This window comes from Candoia aspera, chromosome 2, assembly GCF_035149785.1.
Source record: "Candoia aspera isolate rCanAsp1 chromosome 2, rCanAsp1.hap2, whole genome shotgun sequence".
Taxonomy (NCBI): Eukaryota; Metazoa; Chordata; class Lepidosauria; order Squamata; family Boidae; genus Candoia; species Candoia aspera.
The window spans coordinates 155,360,267-155,377,602 of record NC_086154.1 but is presented as its reverse complement, the minus strand read 5'-3'; the positions used below and the strand labels follow the sequence as shown (position 1 = coordinate 155,377,602).

Sequence of the window (17,336 nt, the reverse complement as noted above, 5' to 3'; positions counted from 1 at the left end):
ACCTGGGCAGTCACTACATCTCTGGCGCACAGTTCCCCAAGAGATCAAATATGCAGTCCCTAACACCATGCTCAGGCCTGAGAGCCTGCTTCATCTTTCCCACTGCCACCACTCTGACCCTCTCCCTGACTTACTCCAGCAATTTGGATCCATTTCTCCAGCAGGTGTGCACGCTGGGGAATGCGCATGGCCAGATCCCCAAGCACAGATGTGATGACACAGCTGGTGACTGTGTTGAACTGGGCCACTGTAGCACGGACACTGGGAGCCATGTGTTGATTCTCCTTCTTGTCTCGCTGGGACCAGATGCAGCCAAGGCAGTGGAAGGGGAGCACTGCTCTAAAGAGGTGCTGGGGAAAGGGAAGGGGAAGGACAGCTTGGTGCCATTCAGTGTATTAACGGATTTCAGAACAGGTTTTCAAGATCCAAGGTCTGAAATAGGCATATTAAAAAGCAAAGAACCCACCCCAAACTCACCCCCATGGCAACCAACTCCCATCCATTTTATGGTCATTAGTACCCCCTCTTCTCAACATTAAATTTAGCCCATGGCTGCTAAAAGGTTGCCCACCTGTCCTGTAAGGAGTGACACAGATCCTCTTTTCTGTCCTCAAGCCAATTTCAAAAGGGTTTCAGAACTACCCACCCAATCACAACCATAGACTGCTTTCTTTTCCAAGTTATTTTAATCCCTGGCCCCAACAGATCTTACAGCATCCATCAATGTCAGCTGTTCAGCCACTTCATCCACAGAGAAGGACAGCAGCACCGGTATCTCCTCACAGTCATCTGCCCCAGCTGCCTCTGCAATCACCTGTGACAGTCCCATCCCTGGGGATTTGCCTCCTGTAAGAAAACAATGTAATCTCTAGAAAGAAGAGGCTGCAAGGAAACCATCGCACCAGACCAAAATGCCTGCATCCAAAACAATCACATCACATTAGCTTTAGATACATGCTTCCTCAAGAACTTCTGGACCCCAAGTATCGTGGGAGGTGATGCGCAGGTTGTGGACTGTTTCAGAACTATCTCATAAAGAGCCTTCTAAGGTTCCCTTTGGATCATGCACTGATGTTAGTCTATGGGGGTCAAAACCTCCACTAGGAATTGACCTCGTAGACCTTTGTACTTCAGGTGACTATACAGTCCATTAGCTTTAGGAGCTGTGAAGGTCCTGGTACTCACTGGGCAGAAGAAGGGATATACAGAATTTATCTGAATAGTATATGCAGTATACCATCCCTTAAGCTCTCAGAGTAGAGAGATATGGATGTTATATTACATCATGCCCCCAGGAATGGGGTTTTACATGACTTCCACATAATGTAACATCTATATCTCTCTACTTTGAGAATTTAAGGGACAGTATATACCATTCTGATAAATTTAATGCCTGAAATAACTGCTCAATTTCTTTGTATCCCTGGGTTAATTCCTGGGAGTTCTGCCCTGACAAGTTTTAACATCTGTAGCAAAACAGAATGCAGCATATTTCTCTGTCCCTCATTCCTTTGAGCCTGTAAATCGCATATAACCTAAGTCATAATCCAGCATGAGCAGATGATCAGCAGACTCCTGGCTCCTGTTAAAAGAGCAGATGCAGCTATGTCTGGGAGAGCCTTTGTACAAATTATTTTTATGTGCCAGTTGCCCCTGTTCCTGGGTCAGGGAGCCCTACTTACAGTTACCTCTCACATGGATGATGCAACACACTTTATATGGGGCTGCCATTGAAGTGTCCTGGGAAGCTACAGCTGGTCCAGAAGATGACAGCATAAGCAGTTATGGGTGTACTTTGGTAAGTCCAGATAAAACAACTACTGTGTGAGCCACACTGGTTACTAATGGGCTTCCAGGTGCAATTCTAAGGTACTGATGGTTACCTATAAAGCCTTACATGGCACAGGGCCTGGATTTTTGTGGGATCTTCTGTCTCCAATTATCTTTGTTCATCCTACAATATGTGACAGGGTTGGCATGCACCAGGTCCCACAAATTAAGCAGTATCATCTAACAGAAGGCAGGAGGCATGTCTCCTTTGTCACAGCACCTGTCCTGTGGAATAGCATCCCCCCTGAAATCTGGCTGGTGGTGACTCTGCTGGCCTTTGGATCATCCTCCAGGCCATGGCTGTATATGGATTGTGTGTCTAGTTCTCAGTGCAATATATTTTATTTTGTTTTTATCATTTTCCTTTGTATTAGATATTTTCAACCCAAAGTCACTTGGCAAGTGGGTGGCCATATAAATTGAATACTGTAAATACATAAATAATTTTTTTGGAGTCTTCCATCCGATTCCACTCACCACTGGACTGAAAGTTTGCAAATTCTGGAGGGGACAAATCCCAGAGTTTACTATTCCATTGTCCTGGAATTAAAAAGTTCAGTGGAGCAAACTGTCTAAATGAAAATGGCAACTTTAGGATAGCCCTCCTCCTCTGGTTACAGAAACAACATTCTAATGGGAACAGAGACTGTGGCAGATTTGGCAGCCACCATTGCTCCTATTCTTGCCACCCTGGGATCAGAATGGTCTTTCTTAGACAACAGAACAGGTGTTGCCATTTCCACTGCATGTCCAAGTGAACCAATGGGACTAGCTAGATTCAGAATTAAAGAACTTTTATCACATTGCCTAAAGCTGCCTTCCCCAGCCCAGGACAACTCCTGTCATCTGTAACTAAGCTGGGGTCTCAAAACCCTTGTGCCTTTTTGCTTCCGTAAAGGAAAAGGATCGTATTTTGAAATTTCCTTTCTGGAAATAGCAGGTCCACCTACACTTTATTGTTAAAACCACTATGCTTAATCACAGATGTGGGAAGCTCCAGGAGCTGCCGAGATTTAGTTCTCACTAGCTCCAGCCAGCATAGCATCAGACTTTTCCTGATATTTTAGTCTACTACATATACGGAGCTTTTTACAAAAAGGAGCATTCAAAATATAGGCCAAACCCCTTCTCACCTGCAGTGCAAAGAGGTACAGTCCAAAATTTTACCACCTCATTCTGTGTCCTCCAGAGGTGTTGATTTACAACCTCTCCTAGCAGCATGGAACTGCAAGATAATGCCCATTATTCTTACCAGCACATCACTGGATGACGGGCTGAAATGACAGGAGTTTTAGTCTCAACACCTGAGGGGCACCAGTTTGGAGAAGGTTGTTGTAGGAAGACTAATAATAGCAATTTCAAAGGAGGCATATGTGTGCGCTGGGTGGGGCAAACAGATAATTTCAGCTTAGTCTGACCTGGTCCCTGTAGCCACCTGGAATTACATGCGTGAGAAGGCAGACATCATTCATATTCTGCTCCTTTGAGCTGAGTGTGAAATCTGTGCAGCCACACTTGACTTGAGTGCACAGGCTAGAGTAAATAAACAATTTGCTCCATTCTAAATGACAAGCTTTGTATGTAGTGCTAGTTGGTTTTCTGCACATGGATTTATTTGAACTACAGAATTTGGTGCTTCTGCTACTGAACTGGTGTTGCTGGATGATGGCATCCATTGGAAATAAAAGTCCTATTGCAAGAAGAGCAGCGCAGCAACCATTGCTCACGTGGTTTTCTGTGGGCAGGCAGGCATATACAGAGCGTGGCTGGTGTGTGTCTCCTTCAGTGCAGTTCATTCAACCATAAATTTGAGTTAATTTGGAGATAGCCAGTGAGGAATTTGGTTTGGGCTACAGTGGACTGAATCAAGCCAAACATCTTAGATGCATGTGATATGGGAATAACACCTCCATTAGCATATTGCTGGGAGCAGAAGTCAGAATGGATGGATCCAGACCAGAAGCTCTGAGAAGCAGGTTGGTCCAAATTATTCTTACCATCTGCCTCCTTTTCTTTGTGGGCTTGTAGCAGCCCCTTCGCCAAAGCACACGCTGGGGAGTCAGGAGCAGATTCATGGAGGAAATGCAAGATTTTGTGCAGACTGGGGTACTCTGGGGGTTCCCAGAAACCCACAGGGTGATGCTGTAGCCAGTGCTCCAATACAAGGAGTACTGCCCTGCAATCAGAAGAGAAATGCAATCAGTTCCTGACCCACACTCATCCCAAGCCCTGGGGCTACACTTGTTCCACACAAGCCACCCCTGGCCCTCGATTGTCCCTATTGCACTCCACTTTAATCATCTCACCCAATAATGTTGCCCTTCCCATAGCAAGGTTCACACTCTGTCCCCTAACGTTTTTCCTGCATACTCCCTCTTATAAGAACCCCCCACCCACCCTTTTTTCCCCAAAGACATGAAAGGAGATTGTTAAACAATAACACCTCCCCTGCTTCTCCTCCTCCTGAAATAGGATTATATTTCCCTTCTCTATCCAACCATACTGTCAGAGGCCTAATGTTCTTTTCAAAAAATGTCTTAATTACTGTAGGTCTTCCTTTTGCAGTGGCAGGAGACTTATCACTTATTCCCTCTGGGGCATCCATAATTTAGACTTGGAGCAGCTAGAGCTAGTGGTTCAGGACTAGTTTTTCAGCACAAGAAATCCTTTGAAACTCTTGGGCCAACCATTAGGTGGAATTGTTTATACGGGTCCACACAATTTGGTATGCATAAATCACCTTTCCTCAATCTGGATTCCCTCCAGATGTGTGACCTCCCAGAATTCCCTGTTCAGCATGGCCATTGCTAAGAATTCTGGAAGTTGAGATCCACAAATATGGATGCATCAAGAATAGGGTGGATTCACACAATATGTTAAATCAACAGTAACAAACCACCTTAGTGCTCATATGATGTGTAAACCTGATAGTTATAGATCCTGGAAGAAGCCTGGTGGATTCTCCATGGCTGAACATTTAGGATTGAACTGTCCTGCATTCATGCTGTCTTTTGCTGCCTGCTGTTTCTGGTATTCTTTTGTGCCATATGCGATGAGTCAATGATTAGATTTTTATGAAGCTACACTAAGTTATTGTAGCATGAAGGAGTCAGTCTGCAGGGAAGCTGCCAGAAGCAGCAGCAGCAGCAGCACACTATTTCTATTTTGATGCCCTGCCAAGTTCCTAATTTAAACCTTCCTTGGAGGCCTGATTTGGGAGCCTCCTGTGTTCTCCAGCCATCTACATCATCCACCCTATACCCAGTGGCTCACTTGTCTGGTCCCAGAGGCAGCAGCAACTCCAGCACCTGCATGGGGGTAGCAAAGGCCTGATAGGTGGCCAGGAAGCTAGGTGTGTAGTCAAGGTCACCCTCCTTGTTGGCTGTCAGCAACCACTTCACTAGCCGGGGGAGTGTGGCAGCCCGCAGTGTCCGCCTCTTGCACGTACGGTACTGGACAAAAGGACATTCTGGTGTGCTTGGATGCTCCTGCTGGGAAAGGGGTAGGCACAAGATAATAGGCACAGACAGAAAGTGTAGGTGCAGCACTGCTCTCAAGTATAAGTAATATACTCAAAAGAATATATTTAAAACTCGCCAAAGCAAATGGAGACATCTTGGCTGATCCCAAAGGGTTAAGCAGAATGGGACTTGTACGTAAGTAGGAGACTACCAGCAAATCTCAGGGTGGTAGGCTAGACTGGGAAATTAGAAATATACAGCAGAAGACAAAGCCAACCCATTTCTGTACTGCTGCCAAGAAGACCACACGGTTGTGTTCAGGGAGTCACCATGATCAGTTCAAAGGCCCATCTACTCCAGCATTCTCTTCTCTGGATGGAGGATCACTGGGGCCTTGGAAGTCCAAAGCATAGCAAGAAGGGAGCAGCACTTTCCCAACAACTGCTACTGAGACATAGATTGCATCAGATACTGTTGGTATCATGTAGCCATCAGGACCATTGGCCACTGAGTGCCCTTGTCCTCCAGCTAACATTAAATCTAGTGATAACCTCCCATCACTTCAATGGAATGACAAACTTCAAAATATTTAAAATAAAATTAACTGCATGAAAAAGTGCCTGATTTTCAGTGGATTACATTTTCCTTTTGATCTCTATCAATTTCTTTCCCTTCCGACAAAAGAGGAGAGAGCCCCACTCTTCTCTGAATGGTAGCAGCGCCTACCAAGGAAGATGCTCCGCTAGCTGCAGGCTCTGCCTTCACTCGCTCAAGGGTGATGTTGTAGATGGCTCCCTCTTCAGCTTCTTCTCCCCACTGCTGGAGGGGTGTCTGGTGAAGGGCAGAGAAGAAACCAGGGCAATGCCAGGACCAGGGTTGGCAGATAGCTCAAACAAAGTGGCTATGGCAGGACAAGGAAAGATCTATGCCTGGAAAGACAATTTGGATGCCAAAACCCACTAATACATTATTCCCAGTTCACTGCCTCCACTGAACAAAGAAATCAAATGGTTCATGTGCCGGTGCAGATGCACACACACACTCAAACACACACACACACAGGTTTGCATGTTCCAAAGCAATGCACTAACCTCCAGACTCATCTTTGTTTCCAACAATGCTTCTGTTCCCTTGTAAGCCCCAGAGACATTCTTAGAAATTAAAAATGACAGGTGATGTGTTGGTCCACCAGAAAAAAGACAAAGGTGAATTGCAAGAGGCCATAATGGAAGTCTTAAAGAGCAGGAAACAAACTAAATGGGGATTAGGTGTGGGGAGCATCTCATTTGTTTGCCTGATAAATGTGTATTTTGTGAGAGGGCCCATGACATGCTCTCAAACCCTTCCCTGCTTCAAAAGGGTTAGGAACCTCAATCTTATTTTACTCAAAATCATTGTAACATCATAGTGCTATATTTTTTATTAGTCTTAGTCATTTTCAGCGCATTGGGAGAAAAGCTAAGACATAAATAAACCCATAAATAAACCTGGAGATCTGTTTATGAATAAGGGAAAGAGGAAGATTTGCCAGCTAAGAAAAAGGCCATCTATGAAGCCCTGATGAGTCTGTCTTTGGAAGCAAATGACCTGATCTACACCTCCTAAGTGAATCTGCAGATTAAATGGAATTAACTTCTGGATTTCATATGTCTCCAAATGTTGTGATGTGGTTGTTAATCAAAAATATGTACCTATACAAAAAATAAGAGGAAGTATTTTTAGAAAAGTGTATTTTGTAAAAAAAAAAAAAAATTGAAATGCAAATTTAAATATCTTTAAAATATGCTTTGATGCATTATATTTTTAAAACTCATATCAATGGGGCAATTTGATAATAATATATTTATTCATGAACATTTAAAAAGAACTGCCATGGTCTAGAAATAGACTAACTCATCTATCCCTAATTAATGTATAGATTATTTTTCCAGTCCCCTCCCCCCAAAAAAGTGGGGGGGGGACTAAGAGACAGTTAAACATAGTTTCCAGAACCCTAACATATGAGTTTTCACACCCTTCAGAGCGGCTGCACAAATGCAAACACACATTCACAAACCCCCAATCCCAATGGATAACATCCATAGAGGGGATCGTAGAGGTGAAAAAGGGGTCTCCCCACTTCACCCCTGGTCTGCTTGCTTCCACTTCATGCTACGCTGCTAAGGGAGCAGACGTCTGTGGAATCAGCCAGGAGCTATTATTATTATACTCCTGGGATCAGACTGATCCTGCCCACAACCCATACAGTAGTTGACTGGAACATGCTGTGTTCCTACAATTTCCTCGTCCTTCCTCTGCAAATAAACTGCAGGTGCTAAGAAATGTATATAGTATGTAAGCACAAGGCAGCCTACAGGATATTATTTGGTGATCTTAATGTGCGGCTTTGTCCCCTGGAGAAGCTTGGAGTAGGAGACACAGCTGGGGGGGACATCAGTTAGAATTCATGCCCCTCCCTCCCTCCCTCTCTTTTCTCCCTTTTTCCTCTGCTGAAACCCCCTTATATAAGAGCTGAGATTGGAAAAAAAGTCCCTTTAAAATAAGCCCATAAGTGCGTTCCCAGGACAGTGGAATAAAGGGGAACTCACCCTTCCTGCCTTCGCTGCTGACACTGTGCAATCTTTCCTTGGCTGCATCTGCATAGTTGAAAGTGTAGGGAGCAAAGTGCTTTTGAGCAGGGGTACCTATGAACCATGTTGTATAGGCTTACTCCTCCCAGCCACATAATTTATCTGCTGGCTTCAGTTCTGGATACCACACTTATGGGATTCCAGACAGCTGGAATTGCAGCCTCTTCCCTTGAGCAGGGAGGTCAAAAAGGCAGAAGCCTATGGGGCTAAATAAGCCAGTCCTCTGAATGATCTATGGGTTTCAGCCTTCCCTCCTCCAATCACTGGATATACAGTAGAACATTCTTAGTTCTGGATGACTGAGGGACAGGATCTGAAGGATCCATCTTCACAGATTTTTCACTTCAGCTCCCTTCCTGGCCCGGAATTCCTAACTTTACAGAAGCAACTGTGCTTCACTATATAACTACAGAAAGGACCCATGGGTATGGAGGGATAGATATATAGATAGTATTTTGCATATGAATGATAATTTTAGCTACCCCAGGAGCCACAGGCTAGCCAACACATTCTCAGAAAACTGGGTAGGAATAAATCATGGTTAACCTACTGTAAATATGGTACACAAATCTTGTGATCACAGTTTAGATTTTTAATTAAGAGATAATGGTTACATTTCAGAGTGATGAAGATTGTTCAATGTTCTTTACAAATTAAACCTTTCCTCAATAAATACCACTGAGTTGGGTGAAGCTTATTGTACATTATTTATGTTAACTATACATAGGATATAGTTATTTCCATAAACTGCAAAATTATATTAAAAGTTTGCTTAATTTGGCTGGCTTTGTTTTATTGTTGAGATTTTTAACTAGCATATTAGGTTTGCTGAGTAGAGACCAATTACAGAGAAGCTGAATATAAATACTGTATTTAGTGGGCATAGTTATGGATTCTTAGGGGCAGGGTTATGGAACTATCATGATGAGTTCCTCATTTCAAAATGCATCAGTCAGCCACTCTGAAGTGTTCACCAGCCTTTATGTCAGCTGCTTAATAGATACATTTTATGCCAATCTTTAGACACACTAAGAAATCAACTAGTTTCTCTCCAGGTGTTTGTCAATACATGGTTAAGTCTTTTATTTTGGTGAAAGGGGTATCACAGAAATCTCTCCTTCCTCCCCTGGAATGAAGTCTGTACACAGGCGTTCCATCATCCTCCCTCACACCAGATGTGCATAACCAAGTGTAATTCCCTCCTCAGTGGAAAAGCCACCACCAAAGTACAGAAGTACACATAGACCCTGGGAGAGAAATTCTGCCCTCTTGGCCTCTGTTCCACTTACTGCTGTTTCACTCCAGTGACCTTCCGTGACATTTCCTACAGAGGAAAGCCACAGGACCAGTCTGGCAAGAGGTGGGAATGTAATACTACCACCATCTGTGCACTGCCCGGTGCCAGGCACTAGGCAGGGCATGTTTGGGTGCATGCTGGTATCCTTCAACATTGGCACAAAAGAAAAGTGCTGTATTTTCTTCTCTCTTTCAAAGCCACGTGCCTCTCTTTTCTATATTAGCTGGAATCACTCTACAAAGTCACAAGCTTATCAAAGGAAAGCACATAAATAAGTTGACTAAAATATTGCTCAATCTCTCTGTCTCAGATTCTCATACATAAAATACAACATACTGATCGTCTAATATCACCGGCTTTGAATAATTGGTGCACTAGTTAAGAATGTTGACATTAAGTGTTTTCATGAAGCCAACCCTGCCATGTATATGATCCTGCCCTCAAATATTAGAAAATCTTTTGTAAATTCTCAAATACTTCTCCTTAGTATATTAATCCAACTTGTACTGGTCTACGACTGTAATAAATAAATTGAACTGAACTGAATATATTAATGCACATCTCAGTTCTCTCCCCCTTTTTCTTTACACATTCCCTGCCATGTGTGTTCCTTTTTTGCATATTGAAGAGAAATGTTTATCCTTTTCCCTGGATTCAACACTTAGCAAAGTGCTGATGATGATCTGTGTGTGTGCCTGAAGTGAATTATAAGGTCATTAGGGAAAGCAAGGGACTAGAAACCAGGTTTCCAGGTTTAAGGTGATGGTGATGATGGATTTTAATCATTTCCCTTTATAATTGTTGGTGCTTAATTCATTACCAGAGGTCAAAATTCCTGGGCACTTCCAACTTGTGATACATAACATCAGCCAGCCATCGCGGTAGTGATAAAAAGCTTTCTCCATCATTACTGACATTATCACTAATATTAATATCACTCTATAAATTATGCAATCTTTGTTTGGAGGGCAGGAAAACAATTTGTGCAATCTGGAGGAGAATGCAGAGTCCAGGGGAGAATCTTCCTTCCTCAGCCAGTCTTGCTCTTTCTCTAGGGCAGTGTTTCTCAACCTTCGCAAACTTTAAGATAAATGGACTTCAACTCCCAGAATTCCCCAGCCAGTGCTGGCTGGGAAATTCTGGGAGTTGAAGTCCACATATCTTAAAGGTGCGACGGTTGAGAAACACTGCTCTAGGGGCCGGCAGGAGAGAAGGGGCTAAGCCAGCAGTCCTGCCCCTCGTCGGAGGCATTCATTCACTGAAATCTTTATCCAAAGGAAAGCCCCAGAGAATACGCGGGGTCGTCCCTCAACTCACTAAGTTTGGGCTGCCGGCTGAGGGGCTCTCCTTAGACGAAGTCCATACAAGCCTCTGCAGGTCAATTGAAAAAGGCGTTGCCTGAACTAAGTGGGGCTGCCTCCTGAGCTCGCCTTAGCAAGGGTGGGAAGACCCTGAAAAACGGGACAACGGATGGACAAGCACCATCCTCCGGGAGTTTAAGGGCGATCAGTCGCAAAATAAGATCCAAGGATGTCTGGGACTTGTTAAGAGTTGGGCAGAAGAGGAAGGTCGCGCAGCCCCCGAGGGAGGAGGAGCTGCCCAGGTCGAAATGCCTCCCTCCCCGCAGCAGCCCTCCAAGGGAGCACCGCCTCGCTGTTCTCCTGTTGCGACTGACGAGGCCCCCAAAGCCGAATATCGCCCCCCTCGCCTTCCCCCAAGACCCCGGCGCGTACCATCGCGATCTCCGCTTTGCCCATCGTTTCCTCGGGAACGCTTGGCCGCCGCTGGTCCGCCGCTTCCCGGGAGCACTGTGGGCGCCCACCAGCGGCGCTCTGCCCTGTGGGAAGGCGGGACTGAGCCTCTGCCCCACCTGACGGCTTCTCCACCCAGCCCTCGGGCTCCAGGGAGGTGGCAGCAGCCCAGCAGATCGCCACGGCCGCGGGTGGGCAGCCTCTTGGAGGAGACGAGAGCCTTCCCAAGTTGGCCTCCTGCGCTTGGCCCTTGGGGATCAGGTCCGGGAAGGCCCCGGGGCCCGGTCGAGGCCCTCATTTCAGAACTTGGGGGGAGAATGCATGTCGAGGCGCGCGCGTCTTCTCCTCGCTCCTCGAGAGATTTGGAGAGGCGCTGGACTACCAGCGCCTCGTGAAACGGCGTCGTTTCTCTGCTGCTGCTGCTTCTCAATTTGGCACCAGCCTTACTTTTCGGCAGTTATCCACCGACCCGGGTTTCATTCGGACGCAGACAAAAAGGCGTGTCCGCAGTTGTTGGAGTCCGGTCGTTTCCCTTCCCGAGCGTCAAGCAAGACAGGTACCTTGGCTGGCCTGGGCAACCCTAACCTGATGATGAGTAAGGGAATATCCTCCTCCCTGGCCAGGGCCGAGGTTTCTGGAGGAAGTCTCTCAAGCCACTCAGCCCCGCGGGAACTCCCTCAGGGGTCACTTTAGGCCTTCACAGTCCCGGTTGAGGTGGGCCTTTTTGAGGGTGAGACCTTCCTGGCCCTGCCCTCCAAACAAAAGGATTCTGCTAGATTTTCCCAGGTTCTGTGCAGACCTAAAACAGGGACTGTGGATCTCCCATTAGACTTCATCCAGAAGGAAATCAGAATGCATATCTCTGCATAGCAGGGTGAACAGCAAACATTACATTACGAAAAGATTGCTTTTGTGGGAAATAAAAGTCGTTACAAAAGAAACTCTGGACTTACACCCACATGTTAACTTGAAAGTAAAATGGCTGCACAACTGTTTGGGAAGGGGGCACAAGAACTTGATGTGTTGGGGATCACACTTAAAAAAAAAAGCAAATGTAGCCAAGATGAAAGCAAATTTTAACTTTGAATTTAATTAAATATCAACACAGTCTCAGATTGTGGCCCATGGCTTTTGGGACCAATTTCCAGATGAGCTAGATCCATCCAAAATATACTGTATATAAACTGGAAGAAAAAACTGCAAGGAGGCCAACAGGAAGTGGAAAATTACTGCTCCAGTGAGTTTCATACAAGCCTGCACAAGATTGTGATCTATGCTTAGAATGCATGCTGCATCAGCATCAGCACAATCTCCCACCACTCACTCCCACCATTCCACCAAAAAACAACAACCCCATACCGAATCAATCTTCTAATGCAAGCAAAGCAATTGAATAATTTAGCCCAAAGGCTGATGAAAGACACATATACATTCATAGTCCCAGTCCAAATTATTCAGTTAACTGTTCCTTGGAAAAATTTAAGTGCTGAAGTTTTTCACTCCTCCAGATAGTTCACATGCAGTATAGAAATTTAGGAAGGTGAAACTGATCAGATTGATGCTGGGATGAAAAAAAGCTCATATTTTGTCCAGATTCATTCATAGATTAAGTTCTGGTTTGTTTTAGCCACAGTTTCTTGAGCGAACTACAGATGTGGGATTATGCTACAACATAATCCATGATTTACAAATTACGGTGGTTAAGTTTACCCAACATGCTAACCAGTTGAGGCACATTCTTCACCAAGACTTGTTGGAGTGAAAATGTCCAGCCAGAAATTTTTCATGCAACTGAATTGGGAGCTTTGAGTGGATGTATAAATACAGTGGCTTGGTGCTGGATGGGACCTTTCCTAACGCATTCCTTAAGATCCACAACCCATGGAATTGGGTGCATTTCATTGGAGTAAACACAATTTGCTTCTTTATTAGGGCACAATCAGGTTTCTAGGTTTCCCCAGTGAATCTCTACTTCATGCCCTGCAAATTGCTTCTATTCATTGCAGTGCCAGCCAGCCCTCAGCCTCTTCCTATGTGTCTTTCTCACTTCCTCCTCCCTTGACCTTTCCAGGAAGGCATTTCTGTCACCTTCCCCCTAAACCGTGTGACCAGCTTTAGCTCCTACCCACTTGTGAAACACCAAAGCTCTCTGTTTATACACCCTTACTCCTCCTTTCCATTAGAGTGGAAGAAAATACAAATTCTGCCAAAGATGTCAATGCTGTTGAAATAACGTCATGCTGAACAGGGGAGGAAAAAGAAGCTGAAAAGGAAAGTGCAAGGAGAGTGAAGCTAGAAGTTAGTTTCCTCTTGTTGTTTATTTGTTTAGTCGCTTCCGACTCTTCGTGACTTCATGGACCAGCCCACGCCAGAGCTTCCTGTCGGTCGTCGACACCCCCAGCTCCCCCAGGGACAAGTCCGTCACCTCTAGAATACCATCCATCCATCTTGCCTTTGGTCGGCCCCTCTTCCTTTTGCCTTCCACTCTCCCTAGCATCAGCATCTTCTCCAGGGTGTCCTGTCTTCTCATTATGTGGCCAAAGTATTTCAGTTTTGCCTTTAATATCATTCCCTCAAGTGAGCAGTCTGGCTTTATTTCCTGGAGGATGGACTGGTTTGATCTTCTTGCAGTCCAAGGCACTCTCAGAATTTTCCTCCAACACCACAGTTCAAAAGCATCTATCTTCCTTCTCTCAGCCTTCCTTATGGTCCAGCTCTCGCAGCCATATGTTACTACGGGGAACACCATTGCTTCAACTATGCGGGCCTTTGTTGTCAGTGTGATGTCTCTGCTTTTAACTATTTTATCGAGATTTGTCATTGCTCTTCTCCCAAGGATTAAGCGTCTTCTGATTTCCTGACTGCAGTCAGTATCTGCAGTAATCTTTGCACCTAGGAATACGAAGTCTTTCACTGCTTCTACATTTTCTCCCTCTATTTGCCAGTTATCAATCAAGCTGGTTGCCATAATCTTGGTTTTTTTGAGGTTTAGCTGCAAGCCAGCTTTCGCACTTTCTTCTTTCACCTTCATCATAAGGCTCTTCAGTTCCTCTTCACTTTCAGCCATCAAAGTGGTATCATCTGCATATCTGAGATTGTTAATGTTTCTTCCAGCGATTTTAACTCCAGCCTTGGATTCCTCAAGCCCAGCTTGTCGCATGATGTGTTCTGCATACAAGTTGAATAGGTAGGGTGAGAGTATACAGCCCTGCCGTACTCCTTTCCCAATCTTAAACCAGTCCATTGTTCCATGGTCTGTTCTTACTGTTGCTACTTGGTCGTTATACAGATTCTTCAGGAGGCAGACAAGATGACTTGGTATCCCCATACCACTAAGAACTTGCCACAATTTGTTATGGTCCACACAGTCAAAGGCTTTAGAATAGTCAATAAAACAGAAATAGATGTTTTTCTGAAACTCCCTGGCTTTTTCCATTATCCATCGGATATTGGCAATTTGGTCTCTAGTTCCTCTGCCTATTCTAAAGCCAGCTTGTACATCTGGCAATTCTCGCTCCATGAACTGCTGAAGTCTACCTTGAAGGATCTTGAGCATTACCTTACTGGCATGTGAAATGAGTGCCACTGTTCGATAGTTTGAACATTCTTTAGTGTTTCCCTTTTTTGGTATGGGGATATAAGTTGATTTTTTCCAATCTGATGGCCATTCTTGTGTTTTCCAAATTTGCTGTCATATAGCATGCATTACCTTGACAGCATCATCTTGTAAGATTTTGAACAGTTCAGCTGGGATGCCATCATCTCCTGCTGCCTTCTTATTAGCAATGCTTCTTAAGGCCCACTCAACCTCACTCTTTAGGATGTCTGGCTCTAGCTCACTGACCACACCGTCAAAGCTATCCCTGATACTGTTATCCTTCCTATACAGGTCTTCTGTATATTCTTGCCACCTTTTCTTGATCTCTTCTTCTTCTGTTAGGTCCTTGCCATCTTTGTTTTTGATCATATCCATTTTGGCCTGGAATTTACCTCTGATGTTTCTAATTTTCTGGAAGAGGTCTCTTGTCCTTCCTATTCTATTGTCTTCTTCCATTTCCACACATTGCTTGTTTAGAAATAATTCCTTGTCTCTTCTGGCTAACCTCTGGAATTTTGCATTTAATTGGGCATATCTCCCCCTATCACTGTTGCCTTTTGCTTTCCTTCTTTCTTGGGCTACTTCTAGTGTCTCAGCAGACAGCCATTTTGCCTTCTTGGTTTTCTCTTTCTTTGGGATGTATTTTGTTGCCACCTCCTGAACAATGCTGCGAACGTCTGTCCAGAGTTCTTCCAGGACCCTATCTACTAAGTCCAGTCCCTTAAATCGATTTTTCACCTCCACTGCATATTCCTTAGGAATATTAGTGAGCTCATATCTAGCTGATCTGTGGGTCTTCCCTAATCTCTTTAGTCTGATCCTAAATTGTGCAAGAAGAAGTTGGTGATCTGAACTACAGTCAGCTCCAGGTCTTGTTTTTACCGACTGTACAGATGTCCGCCACCTTTGGCTGCAAAGGATGTAGTCAATCTGATTTCGGTGTTGTCCATCTGGTGAAGTCCATGTATAAAGCCGTCTCTTAGGTTGTTGGAAGAGAGTGTTTGTTATGCAGAGTGAATTGTCTTGGCAAAATTCTATCAATCTATGTCCTGCTTCGTTTTGTTCTCCCAGGCCATACTTACCTGTAATTCCAGGTGTCATTTGACTGCCCACCTTAGCATTCCAGTCTCCTGTGATGAAAATAACATCTTTTTAGGTGTGTTGTCCAGTAGGTGCTGCAGATCCTCATAGAACTGCTCTACTTCAGCTTCTTCAGCATCTGTGGTTGGGGCGTATATTTGGATCACTGTGATGTTAGATGGCTTGCCCTGAATTCGAATTGAGATCATTCTGTCATTTTTTGGATTGTATCCAAGCACTGCTTTAGCCACTTTACTATTAATTATGAAGGCTACTCCATTTCTTCTGTGGTCCTCTTGTCCACAGTAGTAGATCTGGTGGTCATCTGATGTGAAGTGGCCCATTCCAGTCCATTTCAGTTCACTGACGCCCAAAATGTCTATCTTTAATCTGGACATCTCACCAATAACCACATCCAATTTGCCCTGGCTCATAGATCTTACATTCCAGGTTCCAATGGTGTGTTGATCCTTAGAACATCGGATTTGCCGTTCACCACCAGCACCGTCGGCCGCTAGCCGTCCTTTCGGCTTTGAGCTAGCTGCGTCATCATGTCTGGGGCTAGTTGAGCTCATCCTCTGTTCCTCCCCAGTAGCATTTTGACCATCTTCCGACCTGGGGGTCTCATCTTCCGATGGTATACCGACATATCTCTGGTTGTACTGATCCATTTAGTTTTCACGGCAAGAATACTGGGGTGGGTTGCCATTACCTTCCCCAGGGATCGCATTTAGTCTGCCCTCTCTGTCATGACCTTCCCGTCTTGGGTGGCCCTTCACGGTTTAGCTCATGGCATCATTGAGGTGCTCAAGCTCCAGCACCACGACAAGGTAACGATCCTTTGCTGAAGTAGTTTCCTCTAGGAGCTGGGATAGCACATGAAAATGAAACATTTACTTCTTTTAATAACTAAGGAACTACAAGCATTGCAGGCACCACATTTAAAGATCCAAACGAACTCTCCTGCTTAGTGTGCTGCAGGATGCCAGAATTCTTCCACACTATCTATCAAATATAGTTGTTGGGTGTGAGCAGGGAGCTGGAAAACGAGTTTAGAAAATGAGACTTTGCCCATCTGAAAGTTTGAAATGGATTTTTTCATGTTCACGTTTAATTTTGAAATACATAAAAATACCCACTTTTTCTTGAAGTTTCATTGAAAATTAGTGGGATGTACATCTGAGCACACACTATAGGACTGCAGTATAGTTATGAAAAAAAATTAAAAAACTAAAAAAAATTAAAAATTATCAATTTCAGCACAGTATATCCTGTTTTTCTAAATCCTACAACATTTATAATTCATATATTTATTTGTTACCTCTGGATGAACCTTTCCTGTAAGGAGCTCCAATCCACAGTCATTCAGAGAGCTCTATGGGGCCAAAGTGGGGACTTGAATCTGGGTCTTGCTACTTTCAATCTAACTCTCTAATCACAAAACCACATTGGCTCTCATATAAACTTATTTACAGAGAAAACTTTAGATAAGTGGAGAAGACTAGACATCTAGATTAAAGGGTATCACTGTAAAACAGAGAAATTTCAACCCACATAAGGTTCAATACATCATCCAACTACCGAGGGAAGGAGCAAAGGAGAAACATGACTTGCTATATATACAGACAAAAAATGTTTCAGCTTTTTAAAGCAGTCTATGGCAGGAACAGAGTTTTAAAAATCAGGTAG

At 44.4% G+C, this 17,336-nt stretch overlaps 1 protein-coding gene across 1 annotated transcript in view; it reads right to left on the bottom strand.

The window, feature by feature from the left end:
- The window catches only part of RGL3 (ral guanine nucleotide dissociation stimulator like 3), a 28,658-nt gene extending 17,560 nt beyond the window's left edge, over window positions 1-11,098 (bottom strand). Inside the window, exons 1-6 of the mRNA XM_063294430.1 lie at window positions 10,952-11,098; window positions 6,018-6,122; window positions 5,104-5,321; window positions 3,828-4,006; window positions 713-846; window positions 135-350 (exon numbers count right to left, since the gene is read on the bottom strand). Of these exons, the coding sequence (XP_063150500.1) occupies window positions 135-350; window positions 713-846; window positions 3,828-4,006; window positions 5,104-5,321; window positions 6,018-6,122; window positions 10,952-10,975 (876 nt within the window). The 5' untranslated portion in view covers window positions 10,976-11,098. The remainder of the gene's footprint in view (window positions 1-134; window positions 351-712; window positions 847-3,827; window positions 4,007-5,103; window positions 5,322-6,017; window positions 6,123-10,951) is intronic.
- Window positions 11,099-17,336: the final 6,238 nt, after the last annotated feature.